Here is a 15,199-nt window from a genome sequence, read left to right as displayed (position 1 = left end):
ACGTATTAAATCGATGTTAAATTGTGATTGAATGATTAAACCTTTCATTTAATTTTGTTAATTCTACCAACAAAGGAAACCCGGTGTGGCATAAATATCAATTTATCATGGCCGTTTCTTAAACATTTCTCATTGTAATGAACCCTGAAAGAATAATGGCTGACAATTACTTTTAATTAAAACATAATTTAAGTATTCATTATGGTGTTTTTTTTTTTTAATGTAGATGAGTTTATTTACTACCAGCTTTTACTTTTATTTTTATATTTAACTCAACGCATTCATTATTAAGGCTATTTTTCACTGTAAAGTGAACGACCATAGTTTTAGGTGGAGTATAAAAAACTAAAGGTGCGTTGTACAGTCAACAGCACATCAAGTTAGGTAATAGCTGCGACTTTGCAATGTAATTGGGTAGGTTGATGTGATGTTGACTGTACCAGTCAATTTTGACGTTAACTTAGACCTACAAAATACACATAGTTTCTAAAACATGTTTCACGTGCTGTGGACAAAATTTAGTTTGTCTGGCAAACAAAATGACATGATACTATTATGCCTACAGATGGTATAAGACTACGTAGATCTACGCTACGTGGGGATATTTTGTATACGTGTATCCATCGGGCATGGAAAAACAAAAACATTGTTGATGCAAGAAAAACGTGTTACACATTTTGTTTTCAGTTACTCTACAGTAGTGAAACAAGATGTGTAGATAATAATGTTGAATGTTGATTGTGTATGACAAAACACGCCTTAATACCTTACCTAGTAATAAACGCTGAATAGATACGATAAAGCTACGTTCAGGTTCAGTCGGGCGGAAGATAGCGAACTCTAACAGCTTGAGCGTGTTATACACTGATGCCAAAGTTGATCAATAATTATCTAAACGACATTACAACTTAAAGTACCAATTATTGCCGTATAGTCAATAATGGCAATGGAAAAAGTATATAGATAGGCCTGAGTAATCACTGTAATCGAATTTATGTAAGTAATAACCATTATTGCCGACCATTATTTTGACGACCTCGGTGGCGCAGTGGTAAGGTTCTAGCCACTGAACCGAGAGGTCCCGGGTTCGATCCCCGGTCGGGTCATGATGGAAAATGATCTTTTTCTGATTGGCCCGGGTCTTGGATGTTTATCTATATATCTATATATGTATTTGTTATAAAATATAGTATCGTTGAGTTAGTATCCCATAACACAAGTCTCGAACTTACTTTGGGGCTAGCTCAATCAGTGTGATTTGTCCTAATATATTTATTTATTTATTGCACCAAAACCAAGATGCAAAACTAGAGATGGCTTTCCGCCATTTTCTTGAATTTTTGGCAAAACCTGGGAAAAAATATTATATATTAGTCCATATATGTAGAAAAATAGAGTTCAGCAATGAGACCACTTAGAAAGACTTACAAATATGTGATAAGAATACGACCATAGAAAGAAAATGTATTACACATCATACCGACTATTAAAGTTTAAGGTTCTGTTGAACCACCATCAACCAAACTTGCATATGATTCACCAAAATAAATAAACATTTTCCACAAAACTGTGTGTACATTTTTCCCGCTTTCGTGAAAATTCCGCTGGATCTTCGATAATATCAGACTTTAGAATATTCATCGAGGAATCTTTTCCTTTGTCCGCAGATTGCTTGATAGAGAATTATTCGAATCGGCTTTCGATAAAACGAGCGATTAATTTTAAGAGCAAACGATTTAAAGTCTAAAAATGTGTTTGAAAACGCATTGGCAATTTGTCGTTGAAAAGTAATCGATGTATTTGTAAATCTATAAATCGTTGATCGATCGAGAGATCGAATCGATTTTTTACAAGTTTATTAACTTTATTTTTAAATGTATTGAATGAAAAAACGAGTAATGTATTTTGTTAAATCAGATAAATATGATGTAATTAGTTTTATTATTTGGGCATTGTATACTTCCATATAACACGGTTTTTCTTCATTATTTTAAGATGAAACGAAATAATATGACTGAACATGAGATTTTACTGTACAGATGTCTCCCTCTATGAGAATGCTGCCTTGCCTATCAAAACCCACTGACTGCCAGTAAAAAAAAAATAAAAACAAAAAGAAAATAATTCGAAACAATAATTGCTCGCAGCTCGCGACTTTTTACATGAGCAATTCCAGAAAAGCTGCGTTTTGCGTTCAATTCAGGCCTTTACAAAACTATTAGTCCGGACATATACGGCGGTCTTCATTTCCTACCCATTGTTTCGTTTTTAAATCTGCCAGCTATTCGCTCCGTTTGACCTCAATAGTGTCCGCTGATTTTGCATAATTAAAATTGTCGACTGCTCTTTAAATTGGTTGGTTTATAACGGCTATGATTTATTCGCGCCGGTCGTGTTTCAGCATTATAATATAGGCTAATAATTCAATAATGTTTTTATTATGTTTGATTATTCAAAACTGAGTCAATTTATTTGTTCAAATTTAGGAGCGGTGGTGGATTAGTGGTTATGACGTCCGCCCAAGACAGAAATGTCCCATGTTTGAATCCTATAATTGTCACATCACGTCGTCTTAACCATTACACCATCACCGTTTCACTTCATTTTGCATAACAAGAAAATTTGTTGTTAACATTTAACTCGTAACCTTTGTATTGGTTTGTATTGTTAATACTAATTACGACAAAAATAATATTTCTACATTTTAAGTAGTATTAGGTACTACTGTACCCAACTAGTACTAGGTACTGACTACTAGGTACTATTGTACCTCCCCTTACTGTATCAATATTATAGAAATGTTATATTTAGAAATATTATATTTATCGTAATTAGTATTAACAATACAAACTAACAAAAAGGTTACGAACCTTATTATTAGGTTATAAATATATTTAGCTCCCTATCAGGTCATGCTTATCATGATAATGCATTGTCATGGAAACTGAAGCGACGTGAGAAATTTCAACTTTGTAGGACAACTGGAAGTTGGAGAAATCTAACTTGCAAAATGTCATTACAGACAGACAAGCAAACATAGGGACAGGTGAACTAAGTTGTGAAAATAGAATCACTGATGTATCTTTAAATTTGTAGGTTATTTTTTTTACGCTGAATGAACACGGGCTTCGCAGCATCATAGCTCCGAATGCCCCTGAGTAGAGATGAGTAGAATGAATATTACATACCTACCTTTTTTGTTCTCAGCTCTTAAATAAAATATATTTGAAAGACATTTTTTTATTTCCCAAATTACTTGGCACAAGCGAAAGCATTGAGAAAATTTCTTATGGCGGATCTTTTATTATTGTTGTGATGTCGTTCGCTTTCCCTTTAAAATTATTAATGAAACGTAATTTTTTGCCCTTCCATTTGCCGCCTATACGAGAAGCGTTTTTCGAAATTTTTTTAATGGTTTGCGTAAAGAAACAAGATTATTTCATTTGAATACATTTATTTTTACAAAAAAAAAAACACGTTTTTAAATATAAATGTTATAGAAATTTTATCAAAACGAAATCACTCGTATACAATGGTCAATGGTGCCATTAGGTAGGTGCTATCAGTATGCTAAAATGATTTCCCCCAAAACCCATTAAAATAAGAAAATAACAATTAACTTTAAAATACTGAATGTACCTATTTTATTTTTAAATATAAATTATTTCCAGCCAGCGTTATATAATTTTTTTCAAGTCCTCCGCAATATCATAAGTTTTTGTTTAGGAAATATGGATGGTGTCGTCTAAGCTGAATCGACGTTGAAATATGAGCGTTGCGTCTTGCTTGTTCAGTATTAGAGGGAAAGAGACGACGATACACTTAAACCAGACCGTTTGTTATGTGTTGTCTACGCCGGCAGCTCTGTCGGCTTGGGCCTCCGTCCGTGTGATTAATGATTACAAAATTTTTAAATTCGCAATTCCTAACACAGCTATTTGTTTTCATATTTTTTGAAGGGAAATTTATGAAGGGCCAACATCTTTTGCGTTATCGTCTAAGGAGGTTCATTTATTTTTTTGCCATTTATCCTGTTGTTTAGTTTAATTCAAATTTGCCACTTAAATATTTCTTTACGCCTTTTTCTTAACCTTAATTTGTTCTTGAATACGCATGTGAATTGTTTATTATTTGATTGCGTGACTACGAGAAAAAAATTACTTGCTACACCTATTTTCTCAATCAACAAATTTTAAAAAAGTACGCTCAACGTCTCAATTTATTTTAAAAAAATATATTATATTATTAAAAACTTTCATTTATATTTTATTAATATTTACTTAACATCAAAATATATTTTAATATTATGAGCTTAAGGTTCATTTTTGGCCAAGAATCTCGATTCTATGGGTTCCATATGTTTTTAAAGCCTGAATTATTGTCAGAAACAGCGTCTGAAACTACATTTCCAAAACTAAATCCATATATTCTTTCAGACACATACGTAGTTTTCAATCCTTGATACTGTTACTACACGTAACGGTTTGACACTTTTATTACAACTATTTCTATCAAAATCCTTATGATTCTACGAGATCATTTCAATTTGAGCTCTACCACATGACATTAAGGTATATAGTTGAACGTTTCTCGTTGATTGGAAGGCTTTGTAATGAGACGGTCAGTGTTATTGATTCTTGTGATCTCTATAGCCTGGATACAAATGCGACTGTTTGAAATCTTACTCATTAATAATTGACTTTTCCTATTTACTCACGACACAAAAAAGGAGTGTCTGTGTATCTGTATTTTCCAATGGTATCTTAGCTCCTAAAACTATGTACCAATTTGGATCTATATTTGTATATTAGCATGGCAACTTCATCGAAAGGTTTTAGCTATTTGGAATCTTCTCTGCAAAAATACTAATATTTTGTAGTGAGAAATATTATGTAATTTCATATTTGACATAAAGAAATGTAAAAAAAATGCTAAAGAATGTCAATTTTCTGACTTATATAGTTTTATACTTTGGCTAATAAAAAAATTATTCTCGCGTTTATGAAAATAACATTTGGTGCGACGTTAATTAAAGTTTAACATTTACACAGAAACCTGAAATACAAACACAATTTAATCGACAACATCTTCCCAATGGTTTGGTAATCGAATTATGAAAATCAAAAGTTCGGAATCCGCTAAAACCCGGCTTCTGTGAATTTATTCTCATAATTAGCAACTTTAAGGCGTTTGGCGGACAACAATTATGGTAGGATTATATCCGGGACTCATAACCGTGTCGGGAATCCCGTTAAATAGTATAATATACTATGGGATTAGCCTTGCCTATAGGTGGGTTTACGTCTAGTATTTGTCCGGTTTTTTCCCAAACAGTGCGGCGCAAACTCATCTTATAGTTGGGTTTGCGCTGGACTGTTTGGGTAGAAACTGGGCGCAAACCCTATTGCCGGATCATATTAAACCTTAAATTGTAGTCTTAAGTACAATTTTATGAGTTGGATTAGCGTGGTACTTCAGTTAATGTCTTTTACAGAGGTATTTTCAAAAACATTGCAATAGAACGTATTGAACGTTTATATGGTCAAATGTTTATTGAAGTGAAAATTTCTTTGGCGGCGTTATGCACTACACTGTGATGGGTAAAAAACGTTTAACTCTCGTCAGGTCACGTGACCCCGATCGAAAATTCGTAAGACTTCCAAAATTCACAACGTTAATATTCAAGTTTTCACTTCTGCCGGCGCTCCCGGAGTGCAACCCATTTTTTTAAATTTCTTATGTGACCGCACACCATTGCTTAGTTTTATATAGCAGATAGAAAATTGATATTTAATTTTAAAAAATCTAGATATTACTACATATAATATATTACATAAAATAGGTTTATTTATTACGGTGCACCCGGTGTACGGTGGTACATTTTTAATACGGTGCAATAATGTTGTCTAATTGAGAATGAAAAATAAAATACCCGTAATTAAAATTATTAATTTGGCAATAACCTTTCTGGCGTATGGTTCCGTCCTAAAATAGGACCACTCCATATCCTCCCTTGATCTTACAAGGCGACTTACCAACTTATAGGCAGCAATAGTATTCCCGATGAGAGTGGACGTCATGTAGGCCGGTTGTAAAATTACAACCAAATCTTCAAAAAAATTTTTTTACGCTGACCCCGTCGCCATCATATCCCCGAATGCAACCGCAAATAAGCCAACGTGAAAGAAATCAGTGTTTCTTTTCGAAAAAGCGTGTATTTTTTATTCTAGGGTAAAAATAGAACATTTTTATCTCAAAGAACAGTAATCTCGCGGACCACTGCCAGATTACGGGAATACCAAAGCGAAAGGTATTTCAATATGGCAGCCTGAATTAAATGCATTGTAAGTGTTGCCAACTGTACCGGCTCCAGATTAGTACACTCGTGTTCAAATAAAAATACCACTGTTTTGGTGCCATGAGTGTTCACATTGCACAAAGTTGTTAGCAATTTGTCTACTTACTTAAATCTTCTTGACTTTTCATTTCTGTTTCAACTACCTACTTAAAATTTAGGTTCAATTATATTTGTTTTTGTTTTATTACAGATAAAATATAATCCAAAATATTGTATCTATTACGTAGATTTAATAAAGACATACTGAGTAAACATTATTATTGTACAATTTTATTTTCGATTAGCTTCCAATAATAATCTTATCGAAAAAATCAGAAGACATTGAAGAAAGTCAATATACTTTTCTTATTTTATTGTTTTATACTCACATATAAAACTGTTTGTTACAAGGCTCCAATACACTATAATCATTGAGACGCAAAATTATGTTCTGTAAATTAGCAAAAAAAATTAAATAAAAGTAGTTATTTAAAAAGGAAAAAAAGAAAATCAGACAGCATTTATTTCCAGTAGCGAAATTTAAAAAGAGAATTAGTTTAACGTCAAATAAAACACTCAACCGTATTATCACGCAATTAAAAAAATAACTTTACGCTAAACACCGCCGAGGGAAACTGCAAATTGCAGAAAAAAAGTATTCGTTGAAAACCTTTGTAAAGAGAATGCAAGTAGCTGGCCGTTGCAGTTGTAATAAACATTTTAAAATACGGCCTCCGATCATCTTGATTATACTTTAGTGACCACTGTGTTCTTTTATTTTTTAAACGAAAGTTGTTTTTCTTGTCGTCGCTTTTGTCCACAGATTAAAAACCAAATAGAAGGAGGCATTTATGTGTACATTGTATTTGTTGACAAATAATTAAATTGAATATAAAATGAACTCTATAGTTTGAAATTATACAAAAAATTAAATTATATAAATTATTTGTAATTATTAAATTGGTAAGTTATACATTAAATTGCTATAAATGTTGATTTTATTTCATCCAAAAAAATATGTAATCCATAGAATAGATGCAAAAACAAGGGAAATAATAATCTCCAAATTTTATATAAAGTGAAAATACAATTGTAGTAACTAATAAAAAAAGTTTTAGATTTTTTCTAAAAAATATCTAAAGTACAACAACCTCTCTTGTAATTACTGAAGTAACGATGCAATTTCGTGGTGCAGTCGATACTCCGTCTCCAGCGTCTCGGGTTGCTAACGTCTTAACATGCTAATTAAAATAACGACGAAGTTAAATGTAAAATGATACTGGGAATTACACGATAATGTTGAGAAATTGTGCCTTGAATATGTGCTTCTAATATATGAGATTTTATAATCAGCGTTTTTGCTTGTGGTTTGATATCTGGCCTTTTTTCGTACCTACTTGAATCAAAAATCCAATAAAAACTAATGGAGTCGTCACACTTTTATAATTTGTCTTCGTGTCTACAAATATGAATTCATAAGTATCCTAAAAAAATTCGAATCATCATTTTCTTTTAAAAATTCAAGAATATAAAAAATATTATGTCATAGACATATCAGGCACAAAACGAAAAAAGAATTAAAAAGATTTAATCGCATACAATAAGTATGAATATGAGCAAAATTTTAGATGATTCCAGATAGCGCCCATATTACGAACGGAACAATAAGTTTGCCGGACCACATTCAAGTTGAATGCGAAATTGGATTATTTTCTGCTCATACTCCCTGACTATGAGACTATGAGTACAGCGGACAGAGCATTGAATACACTTTATATCTCCTCTGACATTCAGCTGGAACTAATTTCAACCAACAATGTGAACCTGGCAACTAACTTTGAGCTTTGGATTCGAAACGCACTAAATCCTAATCCAATTCATTGAAAAATGAATTTTAAAATTAAAACACTAGAGTGTAATTTGGCATCTTAATCTTGTGGTTTTTGCTGAAAAAAGCTACAGTTCCATAGGGAACTGTGGTGGCACTCGACAGATTGCGTTCACTTTACGCAAAGATTATAAAGAGGTTCCATTGTACTTCCTCTTGTGCTAGCTGAGCGATGGAACACGACACGATGATTTTGTGACATAATGTGATACAATAAAACTCTTATTTACTATAATTAGTGTATAATAAACATTAAAAAATATTTAGGGTGTAATTCGCTTCTTGTAACTGTGTAAATTGCCTATAAAATCGACAACAGTGACTAGTCGAAATTTGCTCGTATTTAGTGTAGTAGTGTAGGTTAGGTAATTTGTGCTGTAAAAAGCTTCCAAAGTGTGAATGAAAACTATATTTAAAATATATATATTATCGTCTTTTTTAGATGCAGTAATTTGGCGGCCAGTATTTAATTATTTAATGTGACAATATTTTCAAGAAAGATTTCTTAGAATTAAAGTTCCTGTTCTATTAAAGATAGACTGATCATCTATATTCTAGCTCCTGTTCTCGTGATGATTTTAATAGAACTGATGATTGTAATGATTTTAATAGAACTTTAATTCTGATATCGTTGGAGATCGTTGATACGCAAAGAAGAAGCAATAATGACAGTCTCACCATAGCGCGGTAGATAGAGCTCTGGATATAAAGGTTAATGGATTTGCACCTTAATCTATGGAAGCTGCAACGGTGCATCTTTTCACCCGTCTAGCGGAAGGAAACTTTCTACGACTCGCTACGGTCGGGCTTCGCAAATTTTTTCTCATTAACGATTTGAAATTCATAAGTTGAAATATTCTCGTTAAATTTTAACTTCTATTATTGTTCCGTGGGTAGAATTTCTCAGTATCTTAATCGCCTTTATCTGCTTATTTAAAAGTTCAGCAAAGGCGGATCAAAGTGAAGTTGTACCCTTTGAAAAGGTATCATTCGGATATGTGTACGTCAAATGAGTTTCGTTATTCAAGTAAAATATAATATTAATAAAACGTTTTTAGTGATAAAATTTTGTACTCTTGCACCTAAATGTTATAATTTACTGAATATTAGATATTTGAGCGCGTTTGACCTAAATCTAGATTGAGCTTGATAACACCTTAGAGTTAATCTAAGGTGTTACACGCAAGCTCAAATAATACCTATATACTCTTGCCTTTAAGACCCCTTTTGTAGGATTAGGGAAATATCGATGCGGGGAGAGAATTCTTGACCTCAGCAGTTCGCAGTAGGAAAGAGGAACCAAATAGGGAGGTACGATGAGGTGGAATATCGGATTAATTAAAATTGTATCCTCTTATGCGTAAAAATTACTAAATAGAATCGATATATTTTGTTTCTCTGCTAGAACACATTCTATTCTTTTTGCGAGCGGACCCTCTACGCACACCTAGTACATATATATTTATATCATACTAGCCGATGTTCGCGGCTAAATCCTCGGCAAAAAGTGACCACAAACACTAGCTGCCTGCGGCTATGCTTGAGGCAAAGAGCAGCTTATTACACTCTCCGCCCTTTTAACTATCTCCACACCAGAAATTACATGAATTCAATGCTTTTTTGACGTTTGACAATTATAATATGGCCGATAGTATATTATGTTTGTCGAAGTGCGTTTGTTAGCAAGCCCTAGATTTGCTCGGGTAAAACCTAAGCTTTTTTCATTCGACTTGGCGGGGGCACTGCCGTACCCCTAGATATACACATCTGTTTCAGGAATCACACTATCTATTAAAAAATACACATCAAAATCCGTTGCGCAGTTTTAAAGATCGAGTGTACTTCTTGAATAAGACAAACAGATGTGCGATTAAGGACTGTGCGAAATATCTTGTTCGATTCATTGCTTGTCGAAATTAAGTTAATTAGTGCGAAATACTGCAGTTCGACCTCACTTTCGTACGATACACCATAATGAAGTTCGATACCAACGTAGAGAGACAAATGATATATCGACCAACTAATGAGCGACAAACTCATTTAAGTTATAAATATAACAAATTAAATTTTGATATAATCCCATAAGATACATTAATTTTCTAAGTACCTATAAATAGTGACAGACAACGTCATGCGATTTTTTTAAAAATTAAATATAATAGCATACTTTTCGTTAAAGTTAGCGTCAAAGTTAACTGGTGCAACCCACCCTTAATTTGATATAATTTAGACTATGATTAACATGAAGTATGGAAAATCAAAAGCTAATCAAACACGAAGTTAGGTCATGTCAACATTAATTAACGTAATGCATTCAGCACACACGAGTAGTGTACTAATGTATATACTTGTACTGCAAATGGCTGGGGTATATAGGAATCAGGGAAGGAACCATCTGTATTTTTAGTTCATCGCATCGATCTGAATTGTCCTAGCAGTTTACCCGCGACTTCGTCAGCGTTGATAGTTACTTCTGACAACATAATATATTTTTTTTATGACCGTACAGCAAATCGTTTTCCCTCGTTACGAGCCGATCCCGATTTCATCAGGACATACATATATAATAATATATTGTTTAAATGTACATAGCAAATTTCACTTCAATAAAATGATGATATCTACTTCAAAATTAAGTCGCAATACCTCACTGAACAAACGTTGTTACCTTTATAGCATATATTGCAAGTTAAATAGAAACTTGTAAAAACAGGACAGTGTATTAAATCAATTGTGGTCTTTCAAGGTTCATATGTGAATTTGAACTAATTTGCTAATTCAAATTCTTAATTAAATTTAGAAATACTTACGTCATTAGTTTTTTAACGCCTAACGCCATCTATCAAACTTTTTGGACAAATCTTACGGGAATCGCGTCCTTTCGATATAAAAGTAATTAATAATTAATTCAAGGTATTAGCTATCTCAATAACAAATTTTATAAAAATTGGCCCAGCCGATTTTGCGTGAAGAAGTAACAAACATACTAACAAACTTTGTCCTTTATAATAGTAGTGGAAGTGTCATTTTAAAGTCGCTATCGAACTCAATGAATCTTCAATCTTATAACTCATATATCGACTTTGTTTTTAAAAAATGCAATTTAGTAAGAATTCTCTTATGTTCATAGCATTTATCTAAACACAAAGCTCAAGCTCAAGGGTTCGAAAAGGATGACGTCGCAGAGGCAAATTGCGAAGAAAATGAAGTATTAATTTTCAAGGCTTTTTTAAATAGCATGTGATAGCACAAAGGGCCCTAGTGGGGCACAGATTAAAAATGTTCAAAGCAGTATTCATAAATACTGAATTTCACGTACCAAAAGTTAACATTTATAAAGTAGCTAGCGTGCTCTGGCGGGAGATTGGTGCGCTTCAGATAACAGCGAATCGGAAATAAAAGCGGGTAACTACTAATTAGCGCAGTGGCCGGTGGCCGACGCCGGCGTCGATGCAAATTCGACCGCCCTTTCGCAAAACAACGAGCACACAGATATACGTTTGTTTTGCTTGTAGGTTGATCTAGTGTTTTAGATTTTTATCAACGTCAGACATTAAACGAACTACTAAGACTGCAAATATTGTCGGTACATACGATTTATCTTGCCTTCTAAAGCACGAACAGCTTGAGTTAATATATTTTTGAACACTCATACCGATTATTGCGAAAGCGACAGCTTAACTGCTACTAATAATAACGGAAAGTTGCTATGAGCTTGTATAGCTTGTTTTGTATCTTTGTAGATTTATATTTATAATATTCAATTTGTATTTTTGAATAATAAATAATTATATCACCTGACATAATATTTATTTTCTTATCACATGCCTCAGGTAGTTGGCACCGATTGTCACGCAATTAAGGTACACTTAATCAGTTTTCTCCGTTTTTTTCTGAAAGTGACTATTTCTGCATTTACAAAAAATCACAAAATTTAGAGCAAACACATCGATCGATAGAACTTTGTCGTTTGTGAATTTGCTCGAAACCATCGAGAAAATTTGGGAGAAATTGATGATGTGTACTTCGATTGCGTGAGAATCGGGCCCCACATCAAGCATTATGCACAGCACTATAGACGGGTTTACACGTTTGGGCAAAAACTGAGCGTGTACCCAAATACAGGGCGTGAACCCACAACACTTATCTGATCCATCTTGAGCAGTACAGTTTGTATCGAGAAAGCATTTTTTTTCTGTACTTTTTTTATTTTTTGTTAGCGCCACGTAAATTAGTACTCTACCGTCCGACTAATTCTCGTGATATTGTGCTTATTCGCATGCTATTATGGTTATTAGATACAGGACAATCGCCGGTTTGATTATTTTGCTGCGTATTCTGAGTTTTGATTGGCATCATGCATTAAAAAGTAAAAACAAATACAGTTTATAGTGGGTTGCAACAATGAACTTTGACGTAAACTCTAACTTGTGCAGAAAACCGTGATTCGCCATTTTATCCAAACGACGACAGCACTCAGTTTAAAGTTAACGTCAAAGTTGACTAGTGCAACTCACCCTTAATGTATCTTTAATGGTTTTACTTGACGAAAATCTACAATATATATTGCTATATAAGCCAACAAAATATAAGTAAACAAAATCTAGGCTATTTTTAGTGAAAGCTTAAAAATTATGAGTTGGCAGCATCGAATAGACCGGAAATGTATAGGCTCAGGAAATGAACCCGTTAGCGCAATCCAAGATGGCCGACAGGAAGTGGCGGCCGATTTATTCCAGAACCATCTGGACGTAGCGAGGGGGGTGAATACTGACACTTCACGAACACCTGCTTCTTTCACAGACAAAAAAAACAAAATATAATAGTTAAACTCAAGGGGTGTTTTGTGGGTGCCTGTCGTAAAATTAAAAGGTACCTAGTCGAATGATCTCTGAAATTCGGAGTTCTATTTTCATCGTCAAACGTTGACGTTCACTTTAACCTGCGCAGAAAGGCGACGCGTAGATTAGAGAGTGCGTCAAGATAAATTGTTATTACACCAATTTCAGGGAATACTTTTTATTTTTATAGAAAAATATAATTTCAAAGAAATACTTATATTGATTTTAATGTAGTTCACACGAAAAATAAAGGCCTTTGACCCGCAGTGGGACACAAAATAGATTTAAAAAATCCAATAATAATAAATTTACTAACAATCCTACAGCCTTAGATTCCCAAACTTAAAAAAAATCCTTTATATGTTTACAGGGTGCGCCTTCCTGACTTACTTCAACCCGGAGAGCGCTTCGAGCGCTCAATCGGCGCTGCATGAAAAGCGGACACTACCAGGGGTGAGCGTTAGTTTATAATTACATGAATTTACTGCTTGCGATGAAAAATCTGGAAATTTGTGACTGCTGCGGCTTTATGATCATCATACTGAATGGATACATTATACGAAATCAACATGCGAAAATTTTTTTAATGCAATATCTGCAAAACTGAATGCCCTCAGATCGTCGCTCCATCTTGTATGGTTTGGTTCGTGGGCATTCAAAAAGAACTGGTCGGAGGTTGCGCAAGATAGAGAGATATGGAAGAGGATGGGGGAGACCTTTGCCCAGCAGTGGGACAATAAAGGTTAGCAAAAAAGCAAAAAAATCTGCAAAACTCCTTCTTCGCCTACGCCCTTCTGACACCCATAATAGCTATGCAGCATGCGTCAAGCATATCCAACAAGAGATGGCGGGACGATATTGATACTCGTACTTGCGTGCGGGGCAACAGGCTGCCCTCGACATATATTTGTAGATAAAGTAAGGGGAGGTTTTTCCCCAGCAGTGTGACACATCAACAGACTATTAAAAATCGGTATTGGGTCCAAAACTCTGGTTGCTGAAGCATAGGTCTGTAAATCCGCCATAGGATCATCCATCAATTTTTTCAATATTTTTTCGAAGGTTGTAAACAAATTTACAATGAGAATAATCGATCGACTGATGCATTGAATTAAACTCTTTAAATTGTGATCTTTTAATCCTTCCAAAAAAAATTGGAGAAAATTGGTGAAATGGATTTCGATTGCATGAGAATCCTGTTCTTTTATATGGCATTACACAAAAGAGAGTTAAGATTCACGGAGATGATAATTGACTGAGTGAGTGAGGAATTCGCGCTTTATCCTTGAAAAATACAACAATGAAATCGACTTTAAATTCAGAGCAATCACATTATACGTATACATACACATGCCAAAATTCATTCAAAATTCGCTGCTATATCTACTTCATAAAGGAGTACACAAGGGTCTTTATATGTAGATATGTACAGTTTACCGTCAAGTCACTGTGCGTAGAACTCTATTTACCTGTAATAAAGGCGATTTTGCAGTGTATTTGATAAGGTTGATGTGCCGTTGGCTGTGTGCATGAGGAATTTTATTTAAGGCGTAAAACGATCCCCTCGTAATGAGAGTAACGTCGTAAACGCAGAAAGATAAGTGGAATTTTTGAACCACTTTATGAAATGAGAATTGTGTACGATATTTTTTATACACATATTATAAAAACTGCGCTTCACTTTTGTGGGTTTGATATGAAATATTCCTATATTACTTACATACAGCTATTTTAAGATATATTATATACATGTATCTACTTACCATAACACAACAAAAATCCACTTGATATTTCGTGATTGAGCGACAAATCATGTATGTATGACAGTATGTATGTTTGTTACTCTTTCACGCAAAATTTTGCTGGACCTATTGTTATGAAATTTCGTACACGGGTAGAATATAACCTAGAGTAATACGTACTTTTTATCCCAAAGTTCTTGCGGAAGCGATGTCCCGGAAGCGTAGCTAGTAGCGTTATAAATGAGAAAAAGAAAATTTTGACTTTTTCATGTATTTACTATATTCTTCGATAGTGAAATTCGAAAACAAGAAAACCCGCTACGCTAGTAACAAATGTCTTAGTAAGGAGATAGAGTAAACCCGTTCCTCTCGGAATAGCTACCGGCCGATA

General features: G+C 33.9%; 1 protein-coding gene across 8 annotated transcripts in view; it reads left to right on the top strand.

Moving 5' to 3' along the window:
- The window catches only part of bru3 (bruno 3), a 616,612-nt gene that overhangs the window by 146,922 nt on the left and 454,491 nt on the right, over positions 1–15,199 (top strand). For all 8 annotated transcript variants that reach the window (XM_053757110.2, XM_053757107.1, XM_053757109.2 and 5 more), the window contains one exon: positions 13,437–13,519. In XM_053757110.2, coding sequence (XP_053613085.1) covers positions 13,437–13,519 — 83 coding nt within the window. The remainder of the gene's footprint in view (positions 1–13,436; positions 13,520–15,199) is intronic.

Source organism: Plodia interpunctella, chromosome 16 (assembly GCF_027563975.2).
Source record: "Plodia interpunctella isolate USDA-ARS_2022_Savannah chromosome 16, ilPloInte3.2, whole genome shotgun sequence".
NCBI lineage: Eukaryota > Metazoa > Arthropoda > Insecta > Lepidoptera > Pyralidae > Plodia > Plodia interpunctella.
Note: the sequence above shows the minus strand (reverse complement) of the source record. Positions and strands in the feature narration are given on the sequence as shown.